The sequence below is a fragment of the Loxodonta africana genome, chromosome 18 (assembly GCF_030014295.1).
Source record: "Loxodonta africana isolate mLoxAfr1 chromosome 18, mLoxAfr1.hap2, whole genome shotgun sequence".
In the NCBI taxonomy this organism is placed as follows: Eukaryota; Metazoa; Chordata; class Mammalia; order Proboscidea; family Elephantidae; genus Loxodonta; species Loxodonta africana.
Genome location: NC_087359.1, coordinates 78,995,235 through 79,015,475, shown reverse-complemented (window position 1 = coordinate 79,015,475; position 20,241 = coordinate 78,995,235). Strand labels below are relative to the sequence as shown.

At 40.9% G+C, this 20,241-nt stretch overlaps 1 protein-coding gene across 3 annotated transcripts in view; it reads right to left on the bottom strand.

Annotated features, from left to right (window-relative positions):
* LOC100671416 (protoheme IX farnesyltransferase, mitochondrial) overlaps window positions 1-20,241 on the bottom strand; it is a 210,254-nt gene that overhangs the window by 134,502 nt on the left and 55,511 nt on the right. For all 3 annotated transcript variants that reach the window (XM_064271809.1, XM_064271808.1, XM_064271810.1), the window contains exon 4: window positions 8,959-9,083. In XM_064271809.1, the coding sequence (XP_064127879.1) occupies window positions 8,959-9,083 (125 nt within the window). The remainder of the gene's footprint in view (window positions 1-8,958; window positions 9,084-20,241) is intronic.

Genomic DNA, 20,241 nt, shown 5'->3' with positions numbered 1-20,241 from the left:
TATTATGAATAGTGCTGCAATGAACACTGATGTACACGTCTGTTTGCATCACTTCTTTTAAGACTCTTGGGTATATTCCTAGCAGTGGAAATGCTGGGTGGTACAGGAGCCCTGGTGTTGCAATGTTAAGTGCTCACCTATTAATCAAAAAGTCAGTGGTTCGAACCCAGCAACTCAACGGGGGAAACAATCTGGCAATCTGCTGCCATAAAGATTATCGCCTAAGAAACCCTATGGAAAGTTCTACTCTGTCATATTGAGTCTTTATGAGTCGTAATCAACTCCACAACAAGATAGTTCTATTTTAGCTTTTTGAAGAACCGCCACACTGTTTTCCACAATGGCTGTATCATTTTGCATTCCTACCACCACACCCTCGCCAAATTTTATTATTTTCCTTTTTTTTTTTTAAATCTTAGCCATCCTCCAGACTAATGATCTGACTGAGACTGGAGGAACCCCAAAAGGCATGCCCCCCAGACTCTCTGCTAACCCAGAACTAAAACCATTCCCGAAGCCAACTCTTCAAACAAAGATTAGACTGGAGTATATATAAGATATTAAACGATACTCGTGAAGAGTATGCTTCTTAGTTCCTGTAGAGACATGAGAATAAATGGGCAGCTCCTGTCCGGAGGCGAGATGAGAAGGCAGAGGGGACAGGGGCTGGTTGAGTGGACACAGGAAATCTGGGGTGGAAAGGAGGAATGTGCTGTCACGTTATAGGGTGAGCAACTAGTGTCACATAATAACGTGTGTAATGTGTGTATAACTTTTGTATGAGAAACTAACTTGATCTGTAAGCTTTCACTTAAAGCACAGTTAAAAAAAAAAAATCTTAAGTATCCTACCCATTGTTGTCAAGTTGACTCTGACTCATAGCAACCCTACAGGATAGAACAGAACCACCCCATCGGGTTTCCGAGGCTGTAATCTCACGGAAGCAGGCTGTCACATCTTTATCCTGCAGAGCTGCTGGGGGTTCAAAGCACCGACCTTTCAGTTAGCAGCCAAGTGCTTAACGAGCTCCTTAGCCATGCTAAACCTGTGCTCCCTGCCCTCAGTGATCTTCCAGTCTGAGGGAGAGGACAGCAACCAAACCCACTGCTGTCGAGTCAATTCTGACTCATAGCGACCTAGTGGGGGTGAAATGGTAACTCATTATGGTTTTGATGCCTAAAGACGTTGAACATCTCATCGTGTGTTTTTTGGCCATTTCAATATTTTTATTTGGTGAAATGTCTGTTCAAGTCCTTTGCTCATTTTTTGATTGGGTCGTCTTTCTGTTGTTTAGTTGTTGAATTTTTATATATATTTTGGTTATTAGATTCTTATCAAATACACGGTTTCCAAAGATATTCTCTCAATTGGTAGCTTGTTTTTTCACTTTTTTGGTAATGCTTTTTGATGAACAAAAGTATCTAATTTTTATGAGGTCCCATTTATTTATTTTGTCTCTTGCTGTTCGTGCTTTTTTTTTTTTTTAATCATATCAGATAACCCATCGTTAAACGCTAAGCCTGCCAATCTTTCCCCTGTATTGTCTTCTAAGAATTTTCTGGTTTTGGTTTTCACACATGGGGCCTTAATCCATCCTGGATTTCTTTTTGTGTATGGTGTGAGGCATGGATCCTGTTTCACTTTTCTACATGTGGAAATCCAATTTTCCCAGCACCATTTATTAAAGAGACTCTTCTCTCCCCATCAAGTGGACTTAGCAGTCTTGTCAATAATCAGTTGACTGTAGATGTGTGGGTTTATTTCTGGACTTCCAATTCTATTCCACTGGCCTATGTGTCTATTATTATATCAGTACCAGGCTGTTTTGATTACTGCAGTTGTATAACGTTTTGAAATCAGGAAGTGTGAGTCTTCCTACTTTGTTCTTCTTCAAAATTACATTAGCTAATGGGGGTCTCTTGCTGTTCCACATAAAACTGAGGATTTGTTTTTCCATTTCTTTAAAGAAGCTGTTGGAATTTTGATTGGTACTATGTTGAATCTGTAGATACAGGCTCACACCATCTTGACTCCTTTATTTGTCATCTGAATTGGTCTATCTCCCAGCTTTACTCCACGGACTAGAGAGCACATCTCTCGACCTCCCTTCCTCAATCAATTTTTACAAACAGTAATAATAATTAAGGGTCCCTGTGTGACTCAGTCGGCTTGTGCTTGACTACTAACTTAAAGGTTGGCAGTTCAAACCCACCCAGCAGGGGTGCAGAAGAAAGTCCTGGAGATCTGCTTCCATACAGATTACAGCCAAAGAAACCCTACAGAGCAGTTCTGTTGTGTAACACACAGGGTTGCCATGAGTCACAGGCGACTCACTCACAGGTGACTCACTCACAGGCGACTCACAGGCGACTCACTCACAGGCGACTCACAGGCGACTCAACAGCAACATTTTTTTTTTTTTTTTGAGAAAAATAATAATTAACTTTAATTGCATACTTACTATGTACCAGACCCCTGGGCAAGCACCTAGTACAGGTAGTCCTCAGTTGATAAAGGGGATCTGTTCCAATGATTCCGTGTTACCCTGGTTCTGGCCTAAGCTGGTACCTCTTTTTTTTTCATTATTATTGCCTTTTATTATCAGCATCTTTGTAAATCTCATCTTTATTTGTTTTGGGGGGCTGGAAACATTACATATAAACTTACAGATATATTTTAACATTGTATATAGTATAGATTGCTAACAATAAGATGTAAAAAAAAAAAAGACGGTTGTAAGTCCCACACGTAGCATACATAGTAACTCAAATATGTCACAAGTCAGGGACTACCTGTGTGTCATTTAATTCTCCACAATCTCAACTGTTTACAGATGAGAAACTGATTCCAAAGAGGTTAAGTAAACGGCCCCAAATCATAGAAGCTGCCCCGGGCCATGGGCTCCCGAGCCTGTACTGAGCCAGTAGGTGGCGCTGCTGTCACTGATGCTGCTATGCTTCCTGCCCTCAGTGATCTCCCAGTCTGATGGAGGGGACAGCAATCAAATGATCACCCAAAGCCGTGCTTAGAACCTGTGAAAAGCATTAAAAGAGAGCTACGTGCTGTGATAGAGAGGAAAAGCTGAGTGGCTCTGGGGTTCTGGAGGGTCAGGGAAGCCTTCTATGAAGCTGCGATGCTGTTGTACCTTCTGGTTTTATTCTCATCACAACACTACCACTACCTGGTATTTTCTTGCTAACGTATTTATCGTCTATATCGCACTATTCCACTGTGAACACCAAGAAGCAACCTGTCTGTATCCCTAGCACCAAGCACAGTGCCTGCCATATAACAGGTGCCTAGGAAACGTTTCTTGAATGAATGAACGAACACTCTAGCTAAGGTCTTAAGGATGAGAAGGCGTTAAACAGGCAGGGCCTCCAGGGTTCCAGGCAGAGGGAGAAGCCTGTGTAAAACTCTATGGCTGAAACATGGAAAGAGATGAGGCTGGAGAAGCCGACCATGCCTAGTCTGTAGTTCAAAGTTAGGACTTTCTTCTCTATCCTAAATGTAAGAGAAAGTAATTAATTGTGTTATGGTTGGTGGTTTGAACCCACACAGCAATGCCTCAGAAGACAGTCCAGACAATCTGCTTCTGAAAGAATACAGCCATTGAAAACCCTATGGAGCACAGTTCTACTCTAAAACATGTGGGGTTGCCATGAGTCAGAATCGACTCTCCGGCAACTGGAATGGTTGTCCAACATGTATAGGGTAAGTCTGAATACTTTAGAGGCATGCAAGGCCCTTGACGGCCTGGCCCCTGCCAGCTTCTTCAAAAACCTCTCACAGCATGCTCCCCACCTTGCACCTGAGGCTTCAGCTGCACTGCAACGTTGGCAGTTCTTGAACAGTCTCCCTGTGCGTACAATTTTACATCTCTGTGTCTTTACTCATGACGGTCCCTCTGCCTGGAAAGTTTCCTTCCCGTGCTTCATCTACCTGGTCCATATTCTCTGGTCCCTTCTCTGTGAAGTTTTCCTGACCTCCATAGGTAGGAATGACCACTCCCTAAGCCGTCCTACGTACACCTACGGTAACGGCTGCATTTTATCTCAGTACTGACATATTTTATTGTTTTATTGTATTCATTTACACATCTGCCTTCCTCTACCAGACCATGAATTGCTTCAAAGTAGGGACTAGTCTTTTTATCCCTAGCATAAGTAATCAATAGATGTTTAAGGATCCCTTCAGAAAATAACTTTCAAGAAAAGAGTAGCACAGAATATTAGTATTTTCTACTGCTTAATGACATTTTGTTTTCTGGTCCTAGCCAAATCAGAATTACTTTCTAGCGGGCAGATAAACTTCAAGAGGATTTCAACAGCTGTCCGCCCTCAATAATTCTAACTATGCAGAAGGAAGAAGCAGTTCATTCACATTTTGGTGCCTTTCAAAGGCATTAAAACAAAATTTTAAAGGCTGAATGTTCCCCGAGTACTAACTAAAAAGGGTCATTTTTTATATAACCTGACTTATTTAAGTCAGAGGTATTTGGGATGGCTGGATAGCTATCTGCTGAAAAACTTATAAATTATTTCCTCTTGTGGGAAGACACCTAGGAGTGTGAATCAGGGGACTGTCCACATGTCTGTTTTCAGGACTGATTGTATGCTTGTTAGAATAAGTCATTTTGCCATTCTGTCCGTCATTTATTCAAGAGTGAGGAAGAATCATGGCGGGAATCCAGGCACAGTAAACAGTGTCCTTTGCTAATACCTGAATGTCTTTATAAGAACTAGTAATCCAGTCTGAAGATATGTTCATATTCATGAGGTCATACGTTAATATTTAATTCCCGTTATTTTAAATTAGGATACAATGTCAGCAACATGAGAAGACAGATTTTTATCCACATATCTTTAGCTAGCTGTTTAGGAAAATTACATATAGAACTGTTAAATCTCGCTTATTTAACTAGTGCCAGTAATAGACAAAATTAAATTTTTTATAGTAATAGACAAAATGGCATTTTCTAGATTATCAACTGTAAGTTTGCTAATTTTACTCAGACATATTAATGAAAATATTAGGACATTACATTAATCGTCTATTTCAGTGTTAATTTTTTTCTTTCAACTAGCAGATATATATCCTCAGGTAGTAAAGAAATCCCAGTTAGAAAAAAAGCTAAAACTATGTATTAGGTAATATTTAAGGCTACACAGTACATTTTAAGGTCTAAGAACTCTCTGGGTTACAAGTATACATAAATCTTATTAACTACCAAATTTTCTCTTTTGTTTCACCCTATCTCTACACTCCATCATTCAAATCCCCTTAAATTTCTTTGTTCCTCCTGTGATCACTGCTTCTGGGAGAAATCTGGCATAGGATCTGAAGGAAATGCCAGAGTGAAATTTCCCTTAAGATTAATTACACAGGTAAGTAATTTCCCCTTCTTGCCAAAAAATATTTTCTAAAACTTCCTAGAAAATTGGTAAGACAGGACTGGGTGGTCATGAAAATGTGAGTTTTGGATTTACTTAATCACTTACACACACATTTTAAAGGTCTGATATCTTGCTTAAAGCACTCTGAAGTTCCATTAGTCGTTAGGAATAGCAAGAGACAAAGAATTCTCAATACTTGGACGGGGTTAGGAAGCACAGGCATAACAAATAACATCTGCTTCACTGTCCATTCCCCCTGCCCTCCTCCCAGCACACCCCCAATTCCTATTCCTTTCAGTGTCTGGGAGCTCAGTGCGGAATTCAGAATCATCAAATTACTCAAATTTTGAAGTATAAATACATACCAAGGCATCAGGAATTCTCACATTAAACCTTAAACGCAGTTTGTCACTAAAACAAAGACAGTGTGTATGCGATAAGGAAAAGATATAGTCTCCCAGGGATCTGCCACACAGTCAGTTTTTACATCAGTGTCATCACTCATCAGTCAGTTAAGGTTCAAACTAACCCTGAAAACAGGGAGTGGAATCTGCAGTTCAGAGCAGAGAAGCAAGAGCTACGGGATTCAGAAGAACAACTATCAAGAAAGACAAAACATAACTGGAGATTAAGAAGAGATGAAGAAACAAGGAAAGTTCAGGAAGACACTCAGCCTGACCTCTGCTAGGCTGGGGTGATAAGGAGACCAGTAGGAAGGCAACAAGTCCCCAAACCATCTGTCTCTGGTTTACCCATACATATGACCCAGACAGTACAAACCGAGAGTCACGACTCAAAAAAGCCGTATTGGTACACAATCCATTATTTCCATTACAGTTGGCCCTTCGCATCTGCAGATTCAACCAACCACAGATGGAAAATATTTGTGAAAAAAAAAAAGTTCTGGAAAACAAAACCTGAATTTGCTGTATGCTAAGCACTACACTGAATCCACGCAAATGAAGGACGTACAGGCATCCCCTGCTGTAGCCTCCCGTCATCTCACAGACGCTCAGTCTCTCTAGTTCTCATGGTTTGAGCATTTTCCACCTCTCTCGTCATTTTTCCCCAAACAGTACGTCCTGCATAAGAGCTATTTACACAGCATTTACGTTGTATTAGGTATTATAAGTAATCTAGAGATGATTTAAAGCACGCAGGAGGGTCTGCGTAGGTTATATGCAAATAGTATGCGACTTTATATAAGGGATTTGAGCATCTTCAGATTTTGGTATCTGTGGGGGTCTGGAACCAATTCCCCACAGATACCGAGGGATGACTATGTATGTCTTAAATAAATGTCTACTTTTTTTGACTTATCAACCTTTTCAGCAGTATTTCTTTGATTTACCAGAATTGACGCATAACTCCAACATGTCTACCAAAGAGTAGAGAATAAAGTCTGCTGACCCTAAGGCATCACCACACATTTAGATGTAAAGAATGTACCTATAAATACACACACACTTGTAATGAACATATACATACATTCACACACACGCACACTCACACACACATTCACAGACACACTCACACACACATTCACACACACTCATACACCCACATTCACACCCACATTCACACAGACACACGCACATTCACACACACACACACATTCACACACACTCACACACACTTTCACACACACACATTTTAGTTTGCAAACACAATCCAACTCTCTTAGTACAGTAAGGAAAATAAACACATTTTCCCTTCCCATTAAGTCCATTAAGAGGGATAACCAGAAGATAACGTGATTCTGAAAACGTGAAGGATGTGGGCCACAAACAGACCACACCTCTACATTAATCACAGTAACAGGTAGCACTAATTGTGCAGTTCATTTGTTCAGGGCTTAAGTGCTTTAAGTTCCTGCAGTCTCATTAGAGACGGATACAGTGCCGTTCCCACTGCGGTAACCTAACCTCTCATCCGTCGTAGCGGAGATACCAGCAGTTAGCCCCGCTTGCCCCCTAGACAGACATGCTTCCCACAGGCTCTAAAATAAAGCAGTCACCTGAACACAGGCCTTCTGGAATTTCTAAAACCTTGGTCTGCATTGAGTTTCTATAAATTTCTGCCTAAACGTAAATCATTCCCTTTTTTTCTTTCTCCAGATACTTTCTAGTTACATCAGGCAGTGTTTTTGTTTTTTCCCCATAGTGAATTCTTGAACCCCCTTTTTTTGGGATGGTGAGGCAGGAAAGCAGCTCCAATGCAAGGCAACTCTCTTACATTTTATAATATTTTAGGATTTCTGAACCATATGATACTACTTTTTTTCCTGAACCCGCAAATTTTTATTTTAAATCTTTTCTTTGAATCTATGTAATTTCAACAGAAGATAGCAGTTAGTATCTCAAGGATCAATGTAGCTCTTCTGTTTAAAGGAGCCTGAAGACAACAATGTGCTCCTGGCTCAATGTCATGACCTAGATCTGTAACTTAATAAAGGTAATAAGACAAATGACAATAACAACAACAACAAAACCTGAAAAACAGACCTCAAATAACCAAATAAAATTCCATTTTACTTATATTGCTATTCATTCAAATTTTCATTAAAAATATGCTCACAGCATGCTTATTCCCTTAGCCAAGAAATACAGGCAGCGGTAGCAAAAGGAAGGAGCAACTTGGAAGAGACGGCATCGTGGTTACAGAAGCCAGCCGGACTTCTGGCAAAGCGGCGGCACGATCTGGACCTCACTAGCAGACTGCTTTGACATTAAAATAATAACAGAAAAATAAGCCTTATTTGAAACAGATTGATCTTTCTCCCAGAAACACATGATTTGGGGCATTATCGAATTAAAGTTCTCATACTTTGCAGACTATCAATGATACATCCACTCAGCTGTTTCCCTGCTCATAACCTGAATTCCTCTTTCAAAACTCTGCCAACTCCTCTTGGGTGTTCTGGTGACGAAAATGACTTTCCTTAAGTTTTAGCCAAGATTTTTTCACTGTAATATCTTAAGAAAAAGCCACAATGTTAAGGCAGACTACAGTGACCAGGGAGGGGAAAATTTTTAGAGAAATATTTTGATGTTTAAAATCATAGAGGAAAAGGCACATTAAAATAGTATACTAATTAATTTTAAAATGTATTCTGATTTCATATACTAAGTTAACTGAATACTGAACTACTTTTTTAAAAAGCTGTATATGCTTATTTAAAATATACCCTACTAAGTATAATAGTGATTTTAAAAGAAAATAAATCAAACCAAGGAAAGACCAGCAGATAATAATGACAAGGTCTGGGAAAGGTACCTGAAATGGATGGACAAGGATGTCACTAAGAGGAAAAATTAGGACAGTTCTAAAATACTTCTCAACCCAAGGATTCCTGGTTATATGAAGCAGATACCCCATTGCTGTCTTACCTGAACATATGTGAAAGCCACTGACCTTAAAAGAAAAGACAAATTACTCTTACAAGTTCACAGTGCTAATCCATCAATATAGATTATTTTGGAAGGTCTTTTAAAATGTGACAATACTGCAGTCTAGGAAAAAATGACAATACCGTAACTGAGCTGAAGAGCGGCAAACTGACCTGGTTGATGGAGTTGGCCGCACAGGACGCGAGGCCAGTTCCGGCAACAGTGAGTAGGAAGCAGGGCAAGTCGAAAGGTCCTGGAGCCAATGCAAATCCAGCTGACGTGGTACTTACAACCAGAGCTGCAACATGGAAACAGAGCCGATGTATCATTACCAACACATGCTCCAGACTGTAAAAGCCAAAAAGACAAAGGACAAGCCGTCTTCCATATAAAGCAACTGACTACATTAATGACATGAACTATTTTTATAGCCTAATCGTCTCAAATACGTTTTTCTAATGATAAAAATCATGTGTTCATCACAAAAAATGTTAATTTTCCTTTAACTCAAGAATAAAAGAAAAGGTGGATATTCTGGGTTCGATCACTCACCCAGCAAACGTTTACTGAATACCACGGTCAGTACTGTGCTAGGTACTAGGATTGTAACGGATACAGATGTATGTGGTCTCACGCCTGCTCTTGCAGACCTGAGCTGACAGGGAGATGACAGACGTACATTAATGACTGTAACACAAGGTAGCAAATAATAAAGGTCTCAACTGAGTGATAAGCTCCAGGCAACTAGTGGAGGGTTGCACACAACAGACGGATGGTCCTGGGGGCCAGAGGACGATAAGATGACTAGAGGGAGATGATAATCCTATTGCCACCCACAGGGACGAAAGGAAGTGGCAAGACGCAGAAGCAAAGCCATGCAATTCAAGCACTCACTAAGGCTGCTCCTTTTCTGTAGGCCCCAGGCTTCTCTCGTGGAGGTTTACAGAAGGTGACGGGGCCAGAGAGTGTCTAAGAATGGGACTGACAGAGGGCTACAGAAATTCATTGGAAAAAGGATCACTCACCGGTGGACTTATCTGAGAAGTCTTCAAGAAGATGGCATTTCAATTAGACCTCCAAGAGGAGATGTAGGAGAAGGAAGAGAAGGGTGGAGAGGGTAACATTAGAGGCAGATGGATAATTCCAAGAACAGGCACAGAGGCAAAGAAGACCAATGCCATGGTTTACAGGAGACAGGGAGTTTTTCAGAGACAGTTTAAGAGTCTACACCGGTAATCCCCTGTGAATAACGGTAGTCAAAGTGGGAATCGAAAAGGTATAAGGGATATTTTGATTGGAAAATTGTTAGGACTTGGTAACTGTGAGAGGTAGGAAAAGAAAACAACAAGAAAGAATGAAGGGTACAGTGCGGCACCTGGGTGACATGGAGAATTGTAAAACTAATAGAAATAAGAAAACCAGGGGAAGAGGTGATGGAGCTAGCTGGTTTTAGGAAAATGCTGCTCTTGAGGAACCACAGCACATTCAGGTAGAAATACACCGTAAGAGGATGAAATATGAAAGTAGAGCTCAGGAGAGAGGCTGGGCTCAACACAAAGCTGTGTGCCTCAGGGAATAGATGAGATCCCCAATGGACAGCGTGGGCAGTAGAAAAGATGTACATGAAAAAGGTCAGAGCTTTACAGATAAGGGAAAAGGAAACAGTGAAAGATACAGAGAAAGAATATTTGGAGACAAGAATCAGGAGGATGTGGTGTCACAGGTGTCAAATAAACATGTGATGGAACATAGGAAACAGGCAGGAAGACACCACTACTGACATCGATATGCAAATGCTAGAGAAACTGATAATTCCACCTAATGGTCATAAATTGGTTGGAATATCCTTCAATCTAGACTTATCAGACTTATAAAAATTCTTTATAATTATATCATATGGGCAGGCTTCTTCCCTAATTTCTAGACAGACACAGGTTTATTGGTATTTCCATATTTCTTTGGCTGGGTTCAACAGCAATTTGCAAGACGGCTTAAGGACATGTGCTGCGGCTGCCATCTTGAATTAGAAATCGCTAAAGAGCATGTACTTTGGGCAAAAGGTCCTTCCTTTAACTCAGTGGTTCCCAAACTTGGTGTGCATCCAAATCACCTGGGGGAAGATTTATCTCCAGAAAAGAGCAGACAGGTTTAAGTGGATGGAAGGGCAACGTTTGGGAATGAGATTTAGATAGAGATGACAAGAAGACAAAGAGATTAAGAGCTGAAGGCAAACAGGAATCTGATCAGAAGTTTGTAGAGAGCAGCACACCCAGGAGAAAGGCAGGACAGCTTAAGCAGGGGGCGCTTCTAGGTCAGGAAGCATGCACTGTCCCCTCTCACTGCCTCTGCTTTGGGGCACAGCCAGCCCTGGGCCAGATAGGATACAAGTCATAACACAACTTCACGTAAGGTACACAACAGCACCAAACAACCACGTGAGGCAGGGGCAACAATCCAAAATAGAATAGTTATTTCAAAGGAAACATTCTGACAGCAACTTTTAGCTCTCTAATTCTGCAAAAACTTATGCCCAGAAGAAAACTCCTCAGTGATTCCAGGCTTGGTAAACAGTAGCTGCCGGTATATATTAAAGAAGATTTTACCCAACAGGGTGAAGTGCAACAGAGAAGAACAACCTTTCACGTAACAGTCCTCTTAGCCACACCTGCACATGTCTAGTGACCACATATGTAAAAGAAGTTTTTACCCAACAGGGTAAAAAGTGCAATAGGGAAGAACAACCTTTCACGTAACAGTCCTCTTAGCCACACCTGCACATGTCTAGTGACCACATATGTAAAAGAAGTTTTTACCCAACAGGGTAAAAAGTGCAATAGGGAAGAACAGCCTTTCACGTAACAGTCCTCTTAGCCACACCTGCACATGTCTAGTGACCATATATGTAAAAGAAGTTTTTATCCAACAGGGTAAAAAGTGCAACAGGGAAGAACAACCTTTCATGTAACAGTCCTCAGCCACACCTGCACACATATAGTGACCATCAAGGAAAACACCATTTTTAGAGTAAACGACAAAGCCCCTTTTATGACACTCACTAGCACCCTTCTTTGAGGAGGCTTTTTCTTTCCTTACAGATATCACACCATAAATTATGAAGTCTTGTGGATGGGCTGAGAGGCGTTACAGAATGAGAGTCATCTAGTTTTGCACAGCTCAGCAGCTCTCCAGATGGGTCAGGTGACTCCTCACAGATTCCACTGTGTGTCAGTGACAAGCCAGGACTGGAACAAAATATCCTTAACACCCAGGCTACTTCTCAGTTCCACCAGAAAAATTCTACCACCCAAGAAGCAAGGTTGATGGTATCAACGGGAGAATTTGAAGGCTTTTCCTTCTCAAAATGAAACTACGTAAATTACTTCTATCCAGAGAGTAAATCAGTCAGAACAATTATTGACTAAACTGTAAAACCTTAGAACAAAAGTAGGCCACACATAAACAACAGCTGTAGTTAGAAGAGCATGTAAAATCTATTAGCGCTTTCTCAAGATATAATTAGTAAGATCTAGAGTCTCCAAAACAACTACTTTAGATATCTATAAATTAAATATCCAGACGAGCATTCTGTATTGTACTTTAATGACCAAAAAAAAAAAAAAAAAATCAATTGCCACCATAGTGGACAAGATAGCTCCATAACTATTAAATTGTCAAAACAAAAATGCTCTAAAAAGAAGAGTCATTTTGAAAAGGGTATGCAGTTACGGGAAAGCAAAATTGTTAAGTATTTTGCCAACTAAACTCTAAGTTAATTCAGAGAGGAAGTACTTGTTTTTCTTTTTATCCACCCCAGAGCTTAATCAGGTGATGAGCAATCCAGAGAGCGCATCTGTTTTTGACTGATGGGTCTGGTCTACTGGTAAGCTGAGAAGACACAGACAGGGACTTAGGAAAAAATGACAAAGGAAAAAGAACAATGTTTTAGGAAGATATAACAATGACTGAATCTGCAAAATGGAAATTTTGCCAAATTTAAAGATGTATAGATTTTAAGTGGTAATATAAACTATTATTTATTATTAGTTACTATTATAAAGGAGAAAACTTGGATTTTTATAACACATTTCTAAAAAAGCTCAAAAGCTGACAAAGAATGTATTTTTATGCACTTCATCAAAGCAATTAATTTAAAGAAAGAGAACGGCAGAGAGGATTGATAAATTGTACAAGTAAAATTGACCGAAGCAATATTCTCATACAATGCTGCCATGACTGTAATTAAACTTTTCATTGATTTCCTGGGATTCATTACATGGAATCATTCTGCAACACCAGAAGCTCATTAAAAGTGAATGTAATACATTCTTTCATTAAGAACACTTGAAATTATATTTTATTTGGTAATCTCGCATTCTGTCCCTTCACAAATAAACATAAAATCAACGCTGCCAACAAAGCAGGACTCATCCAGCATGGGCCCAGAGGCGTTGCACTGAAGCCCAGTAATGACTCTGGGGACCCATGGAAGAGTAATACCCACCCTACTGGATGATGGAATCTGGACCGTCCCCTGATCCTCGGTGGTGGCCATCTAGCCAGAAAAACCCCAAGCTTCCCCAGGAAGAGAGGTTCAGTAGAAGCCTTCACTAAGACAACCAACTACTAGGTCCAACCTTAGCACACACGCCATCCCATCAGTCAATCTCCTCCGCATCATAAGGCCTGACCTAAGAATCATCAGGCTACCCTCCTCCATGTCCTTTCATAAACAGGATTCACTAAATACGGTCTCTTCTGTCTGCCTTCTCCAGGAAGAACTTCTTACTTATGTCCTCCATAGTTTTAATAACATTTTTATTCTGAAAAAATCACAAACAGGATACAAAGAACTCTGTTTATCTTGAACTCTTTGAAAATAAACTGCTAACCTATGACCCACAAATAAATATGTTGGTGTGAATTTCCTACAAACAAGGACATTCTCCTATATAATCATAATGCAACCATCAAATCTGGAAATTAACAAGGCTTTCTTACTACCGTCTAATTGACAGAAAAGTTTAACCATACGTCCAATGTGCTTTATAACTAGAGGGTTTAGTTTGGAATCACACCTTACACTTCATTGCTGAGTCTCTTTAGTGCCCCTCAGTGGGGAACAGTTCCTCAGCCTTGCCTGGACTTTCATGACTTTGACACTTCTGAAAACTACAGGCCAGTTATTTTGGAGCCCTGGTGGTGTAGCTGCTAACCAAAAGGTCAGCAGCTCAAATCCACCAGCCACTCCTTGGAAACCCTGAGGCAGCTATACTCTGTCCTATTGGGTCACTTTGAGTTGGAATCGACTTGTTGGCAACGGGTTTGGTTTTTTGGTTTTATTTTGAAGAGTGTCATACAATATGATCTTTGGCAGGAATATCACAGGAGCAATGTATGCCCTTCTCACTGCATGGTATCAGATGGCACATAACTTCTATTTGACCCACCCCTCACAGTGATCATTTTGGTCACTTGACTAAGTTCATGTCCGCCAAGCCTCCCCACTGTAAACGTACTATTTTTCCTGTTGTTATTCATAAACACTTTGTACTTTGGAACCATGTAACTATCACATTCCCCATCAAATTTTTAACTATTTATTTATATCTGTATGATTTCCATATAACCATTATAACCAATTGGTTATAATCCATTACTATTATTTATTTTGATGCTCAAATTGTCACTGGTTTGGCCAATGGGAGCACCTTAAAGCTGTCTTCTGTATCTTTTTAACAAAATTTTTCATTATTCTTTGGGATCTTCGTTGCTTTCTAGCACAAGATGTTCCAGGCTTATTTGTATTTCCTTTGCCCCAGTACTGGGTCAGCCACTTCTCCAAAGGGCCTTGGTTCTTTTTACGAGAGAATGATATTTAGAAACTATGACCTGGGTACTTTGTGTGTTCACTGTCACTGGGCTGTTGCTGCTCCCAGTGCCTCTTGATGGACACATACTTCAATCTATATTTCATTCTCTCTTTATATATATAAAATCAATACCTACAATTCCAATCCTACACGACAGGTTTCTCTTCCCGTATTTGTTACTCCCTTCTGTGACGATGAGAAGTCTCCCTGTTTCCTTGGTTTACTTTTCCTTTGATCAATTCCCTGTATGTACTCATTCCTCCACTTCCACCTCCCTCTCCCCCCTCCTTGCCCTCTGCACCACACTCAGACACTGGTCCTCTCTACCTTGCTCACACTCTGACTCTCCACCCTGGGCCACCTCTAAGCACAGACACCTGCCTCGCCCCTCAGGCTTTGAGTCCTCATGCCAGGCTGCCTTGTCCCCTCCCCTACCCCTACCCTCTGCCTCCCACCATGCTGACACCCCATTCCAGGCTGTCCCTCCGTGGGATGTCCTTTCCACCCCACTTAGGCTTCAACTCTCCACCCTGGATGATGTGCCCTCCCCCGACCTGGCTAGAAAGCTTCCTCACCACGCTTGGGCTCCGGTATCTCCTGACAGGGCTTGTCTCTTAATCAGGTTTTAGAACAGTCATCGATCTATGTTCTTATTCTCAAGACAGACTGAGATCCAATCCCTTTTCTCTGAAAAGGCTCCACTGTCTCCATTTGGAGTTATCTGCCAGTTCTCAGAGAAGATGCTAACTATCAAACTTCAAACCCAATACCCAAAACTTCAAGCATCTATAAATGCTGAAGAAAGTCACACTGTGGACTACTGAGGAATATACTGGATATAAAGTTTGAAACTACATTACAAAGGACATTAAAATCTGGCCTACATAAGATTTGGACTTTATTAAATCAAAGACTAATCTAGGTATTGTTGTAAGGAGATGCTGCAGGTATGAATCAGCTAACCTTAAGAGTATGTGTAAGGAAGAGGAAGTTACTAGCATGGAAGAAAGCAACAACCCTGTAGGCCTACGAGGCCCACCTGGCAAAGAACTGTAGGTGGTCTCCAGGAGCTAAGAGCAGTCCTCAGCCAACAGCTAGATGGAAAATGGGAACCTCAGTCCTACAGCCACAGGAAATGAATTCTGCCAACAACCAATGAGCCCCGAAGACGCAGAACCCCAGATGAGAACTACAGCCCCTGCCAACACCTCAATTTCAGCATGCTGAGACCCTGAGCAGAGTCTAGCTATGCTGTCCTCAGGCTTCTGACCTGCGGAAACTGTGAAATAATAAATTTGTGTTGTTGTAAGCCAGTAAGTTTGTGGTAATATGTGACAGCAAGAAAAAACTAATATAAATTGTACTGAAAGTGGCATTTAAGAAAGACTAGTCTATCAGCAACACAGAGGACTGAGTGGTAAGGGGGAAAATTCACTCAGGGAACCATCTAGAGGCCACTGCAATGCACTAAATGGGAAGTGATCAGGGCCTAAAAGGATGGCAATGGTATAGGCAGGGGTTTACACAGAGGTTTTTTTGAAGGTGGAAATCTGGGACGTCATTACTGAACAAACACAAAAGTACAGAGCAAAGGACTGAAACATAATTCAGTGACTCAAAAAATAATAACATCTTAAAAGGTCAAAAGGAACTTAAAGTCAACTAGTTTAATCTCAATCCTGATGCAGGCATCCTATCTACAACATTTCAGATGGACGTTGTCTCTGAATCTGGTAAGAGGAAGCTATTTCTCCCTGGGTAAGGCTTTTGGTCACAGAACATATCTAGGTGTTAGTTCTCTCACAAACCAAGTAAGAGTTCACTTCCTAGAAATACCCACCTATTAATGTAATTTCTGTCTTCTGGAACAACACTGGAAGGATCCCTTGTGGTGCAGTGGTTAGAGTGCTCGGCTGCTAACCAAAAGGTTGGTGGTTTAAACTTACCAGTCACCCTATGGGGGAAAAGATGTGGCAGTCTGCTTCTGTAAAGACTTGCAGCCCTGGAGACCCTACGGGGGAGTTCTTCTCTGCCCTATCGGGTTGCTATGAGTTGGAATTCGATCAACGGCAGTGCGTTCTTGGTTTGGTTGCAGCAACACTGAACTTCTTCCTCCTTAGCACAACACTTCAATCATGCAAATGCAATTATTCCCACAGTATCTACTTCTCCAAGCTCAATATCCCTAGCAACCAACCATTCTTGACTTCTAGACGTCTGTCCATCCTGAGTGACACCTTCTAGTGGCACACTAGTTTTTCACTATATCAAAAGCACTTAGCCCAGTGCCTGGCAAATGCTGTTGCTGTCAGCTGCTGTCTAGTTGGCCCCTGAATCGTGGCAACCCCACACACAACAGAATGAAATGCTGTGTGGTCCTTCGCCATCCCCATGATCAGTTGCAGATTGAACCACTGTGGTCCACAGAGTTTTCACTGGCTGATTTTTGGAAGGAGATTGTTGGGCCTTTCTTCCCAATCCTTCTTAGTCTGAAAGCTCTGCTGAAACCTGTTGGGCATCACAGCAGCGCAGAAGCCTCCACCGGCAGACGGGTGGTGGCTGTGCATGAGGGGCACTGGCTAAGAACCAAACGTGGGTCTCTGGCATGGTCAGTGAAAACTCTACTACTGAAGCACCAATGCATTGCTTGGCAGACAATAAGGGCTTAGCAAGTGCTGCTAGCAGTAATTATTAAAATGTGGTTCCTATATAATTCTGGATGAAGTATCTCTTGGGCTACTAAGTTCAGACTTTACATTTCAAAGCAGTGCCTAAAGGAATTAGAGAAACGACAAAACGCTTCATCTAAAGCTCCACATGCCTCCGTATTACGTGTAAGTCACCTCTCTATCTCCGCTAGGTGAGTGGCCACCTGGCAGCTGTTCTGCAGCAGGCTTCTAATAAATGTAGACTAAAAATGATAAGGAGGACACAAAATTCATATTTGTGAAGGGCTTTACATTTCCAAGGGCTTTTGGATTTATTTAATCTCAAAAACACGGCATTTCAAAGTAGAGTGTGTATATCTCAGGGGTATGGAAAAAACCATAATTTTTATTTATATTTGATTTTTAATTCCTTCCTATAAAACACATTTTTGTGTCTTATAATGAATATAATGTTAATGTTAAAGTACATGAATTTTATTTACAAATAACTATGAATTCATACATTATATATATTATATACAATAGTATAAATACTGCAAAAAATACATATAAAAAAACAAAACCAAAGCCATTGTTACTGAGTCGATTGAGATTCATGGTGACCATGTATTACGGAGCAGAACCGCTCCACAGGGTTTTCAATGGCTGTGATCTTACAGATTACGGAAATTATCGAACAACATCATTAGTATCACATACAAGTAAAATTCTGTTGAAGATACTTCATAAACAGTCGCAGCAGTACATTGAAAGGGAACTGCGAATTCAAGCTGGATTCAGAAGAGGACGTGGAATGAGGGATATCATTGCTGATGTCGGGTGGATCTTGGCTGAAAGCAGAGAATACCAGAAAGATGTTTATCTGTGTTTTACTGACTATGCAAAGGCATTTGACTATGTGAATCATAAAAAATTAAGGATAACATTGCGAACAATGGGAATTCCAGGACACTTAATTGTGCCCACGAGGAACCTGTACATAGACTCAGAAGCACTTGTAGGAACAGAACAAGGGGATACTGCATGGTTTAAAGTCAGGAAAGGTGTGTATCAGGGTTGTATCCTTTCACCATACTTACTCAACCTGTATGCTGAGCAAAAAATCCAAGAAACTGGACTATATGAAGAAGAGCGGGGCATCAGGATTGGAGGAAGGCTCATTAGCAGCCTGCATTATGCAGATGACACAATCTTGCTTGCTGAAAGTGAAGAGGACTTGAAGCACTTACTGATGAAGATCAAAGACCACAGCCTTCAGCATGGATTATACCTCAACATAAAGAAAACAAAAATCCTCACAACAGGACCAATAAGCAACACCACAATAAACAGAGAAAAGATTGAAGTTGCCAAGGATTTCATTTTACTTGGATCCACAACCAATGCCCATGGAAACAGCAGTCAAGAAATCAAACGACATATTGCATTGGACAAACCTGCTGCAAAAGACCTCTTTCAAGTATTAAAAAACAAAGATATCACTTTGAGGATAAAGGTGCACCTGACCCAAGCCACAGTATTTTCAACCGCCTCATATGCATGTGAAAGCTGGACAATGAATAAGGAAGATCAACAAAGAATTGATGCTTTTGAACCATGGTGCTGGTGAAGAATATTGAATATACCACGGACTGCCAGAAGAATGAACAAATCTGTCTCGGAAGAATAGCCAGAATGCTCCTTAGAAGCAAGGCTGGCGAGCCTTTATCTCATGTACTTTGGACATGTTATCAGAAGGGACCAGTCCCTGGAGAAGGACATCATGCTTGATAAAGTAGAGGGTCAGTGAAAAAGAGGAAGCCCTTCAATGAGATGGATTGACACATAGTAGCTGCAAAAATGGGCTCAAGCACAGCAACGATTGTAAAGATGGTAGAGGAAGGGGTAGTGTTTCGTTCTGTTGTACACAGGGTTGCTATGAGTCACAACCAACTCCATGGACCCAACAATAACAACAATCTTACAGTAGACTGCCAGGTTTTTCTTTTGTGATGCCGATGGATGAATTCGAACCACCAACCTTTCAGTTAGCAGCCTAGAGCAAACTGTTTACACCACCAAGGGACCTAAATATGCATACATGTGCACTTAAAAAGTTTTTTTAACTGATAAAGTATGTGATTAACTCTGGAGATAAAATGAACAGCAAAGCAGACAATGGTAGGTAATAACACCTAATTTAATATAGAGAGAACAACTTGCAAATCCGTGGTAGTACTGAATTCAATCCAGGGTCTAATCAAGAGAGTAACATGGTTTATTTGGAGTTATTTAGCTCTCTGCTTTATTGGGTAGTCTTTAACAAGTACTCCAAACATTCGATACACACACACACACACACGATCACCTAGCCAGGCAAAGACAATCACAAACCAAGTAAATCAAGTTTTAATGCATTGTACTCCTGGTATATGATCCATGATGCTGTCTCTTACTCCACAGGTCTTAGAGGAATTGGAATGAGCTGCAGAGGTGGGAGCCCAATCCTGGGGGTGGGAAAAAGGAGCCCACTGCACATGTGGCTACTTTGGCAGCAGAGGGAGGTTTAATTGTCCAGGTTTTGCCGCAGCCAGTGGGCAACTTTAGCCGGCCTCTCAAATTCTAACCTCACAGTATACTTTCCAGAGCAGTAACGGACCACTTCAAAGGTTTTGCCTTTTCCAATATGCAAGAGGTTTCTTTAGAGAAATGACTTCATCGAGCATGATTTGGAAAAAAAAAAAAAAAGGTTCAATACTTCGAGAATCATTGGTCTCTGAGAATAGGAAACAATGGATATATTTTACTTCCTCTCTAAGATCACCAATTAAATATAACAATAAATATTCTGTCCAAAAATTGGTCATCTAAATCCTGCTTTCTTCTTATCCTGCCTTTTACCACCCCACAATGTTTTAGCACTGGCCCCAAAAGAGTT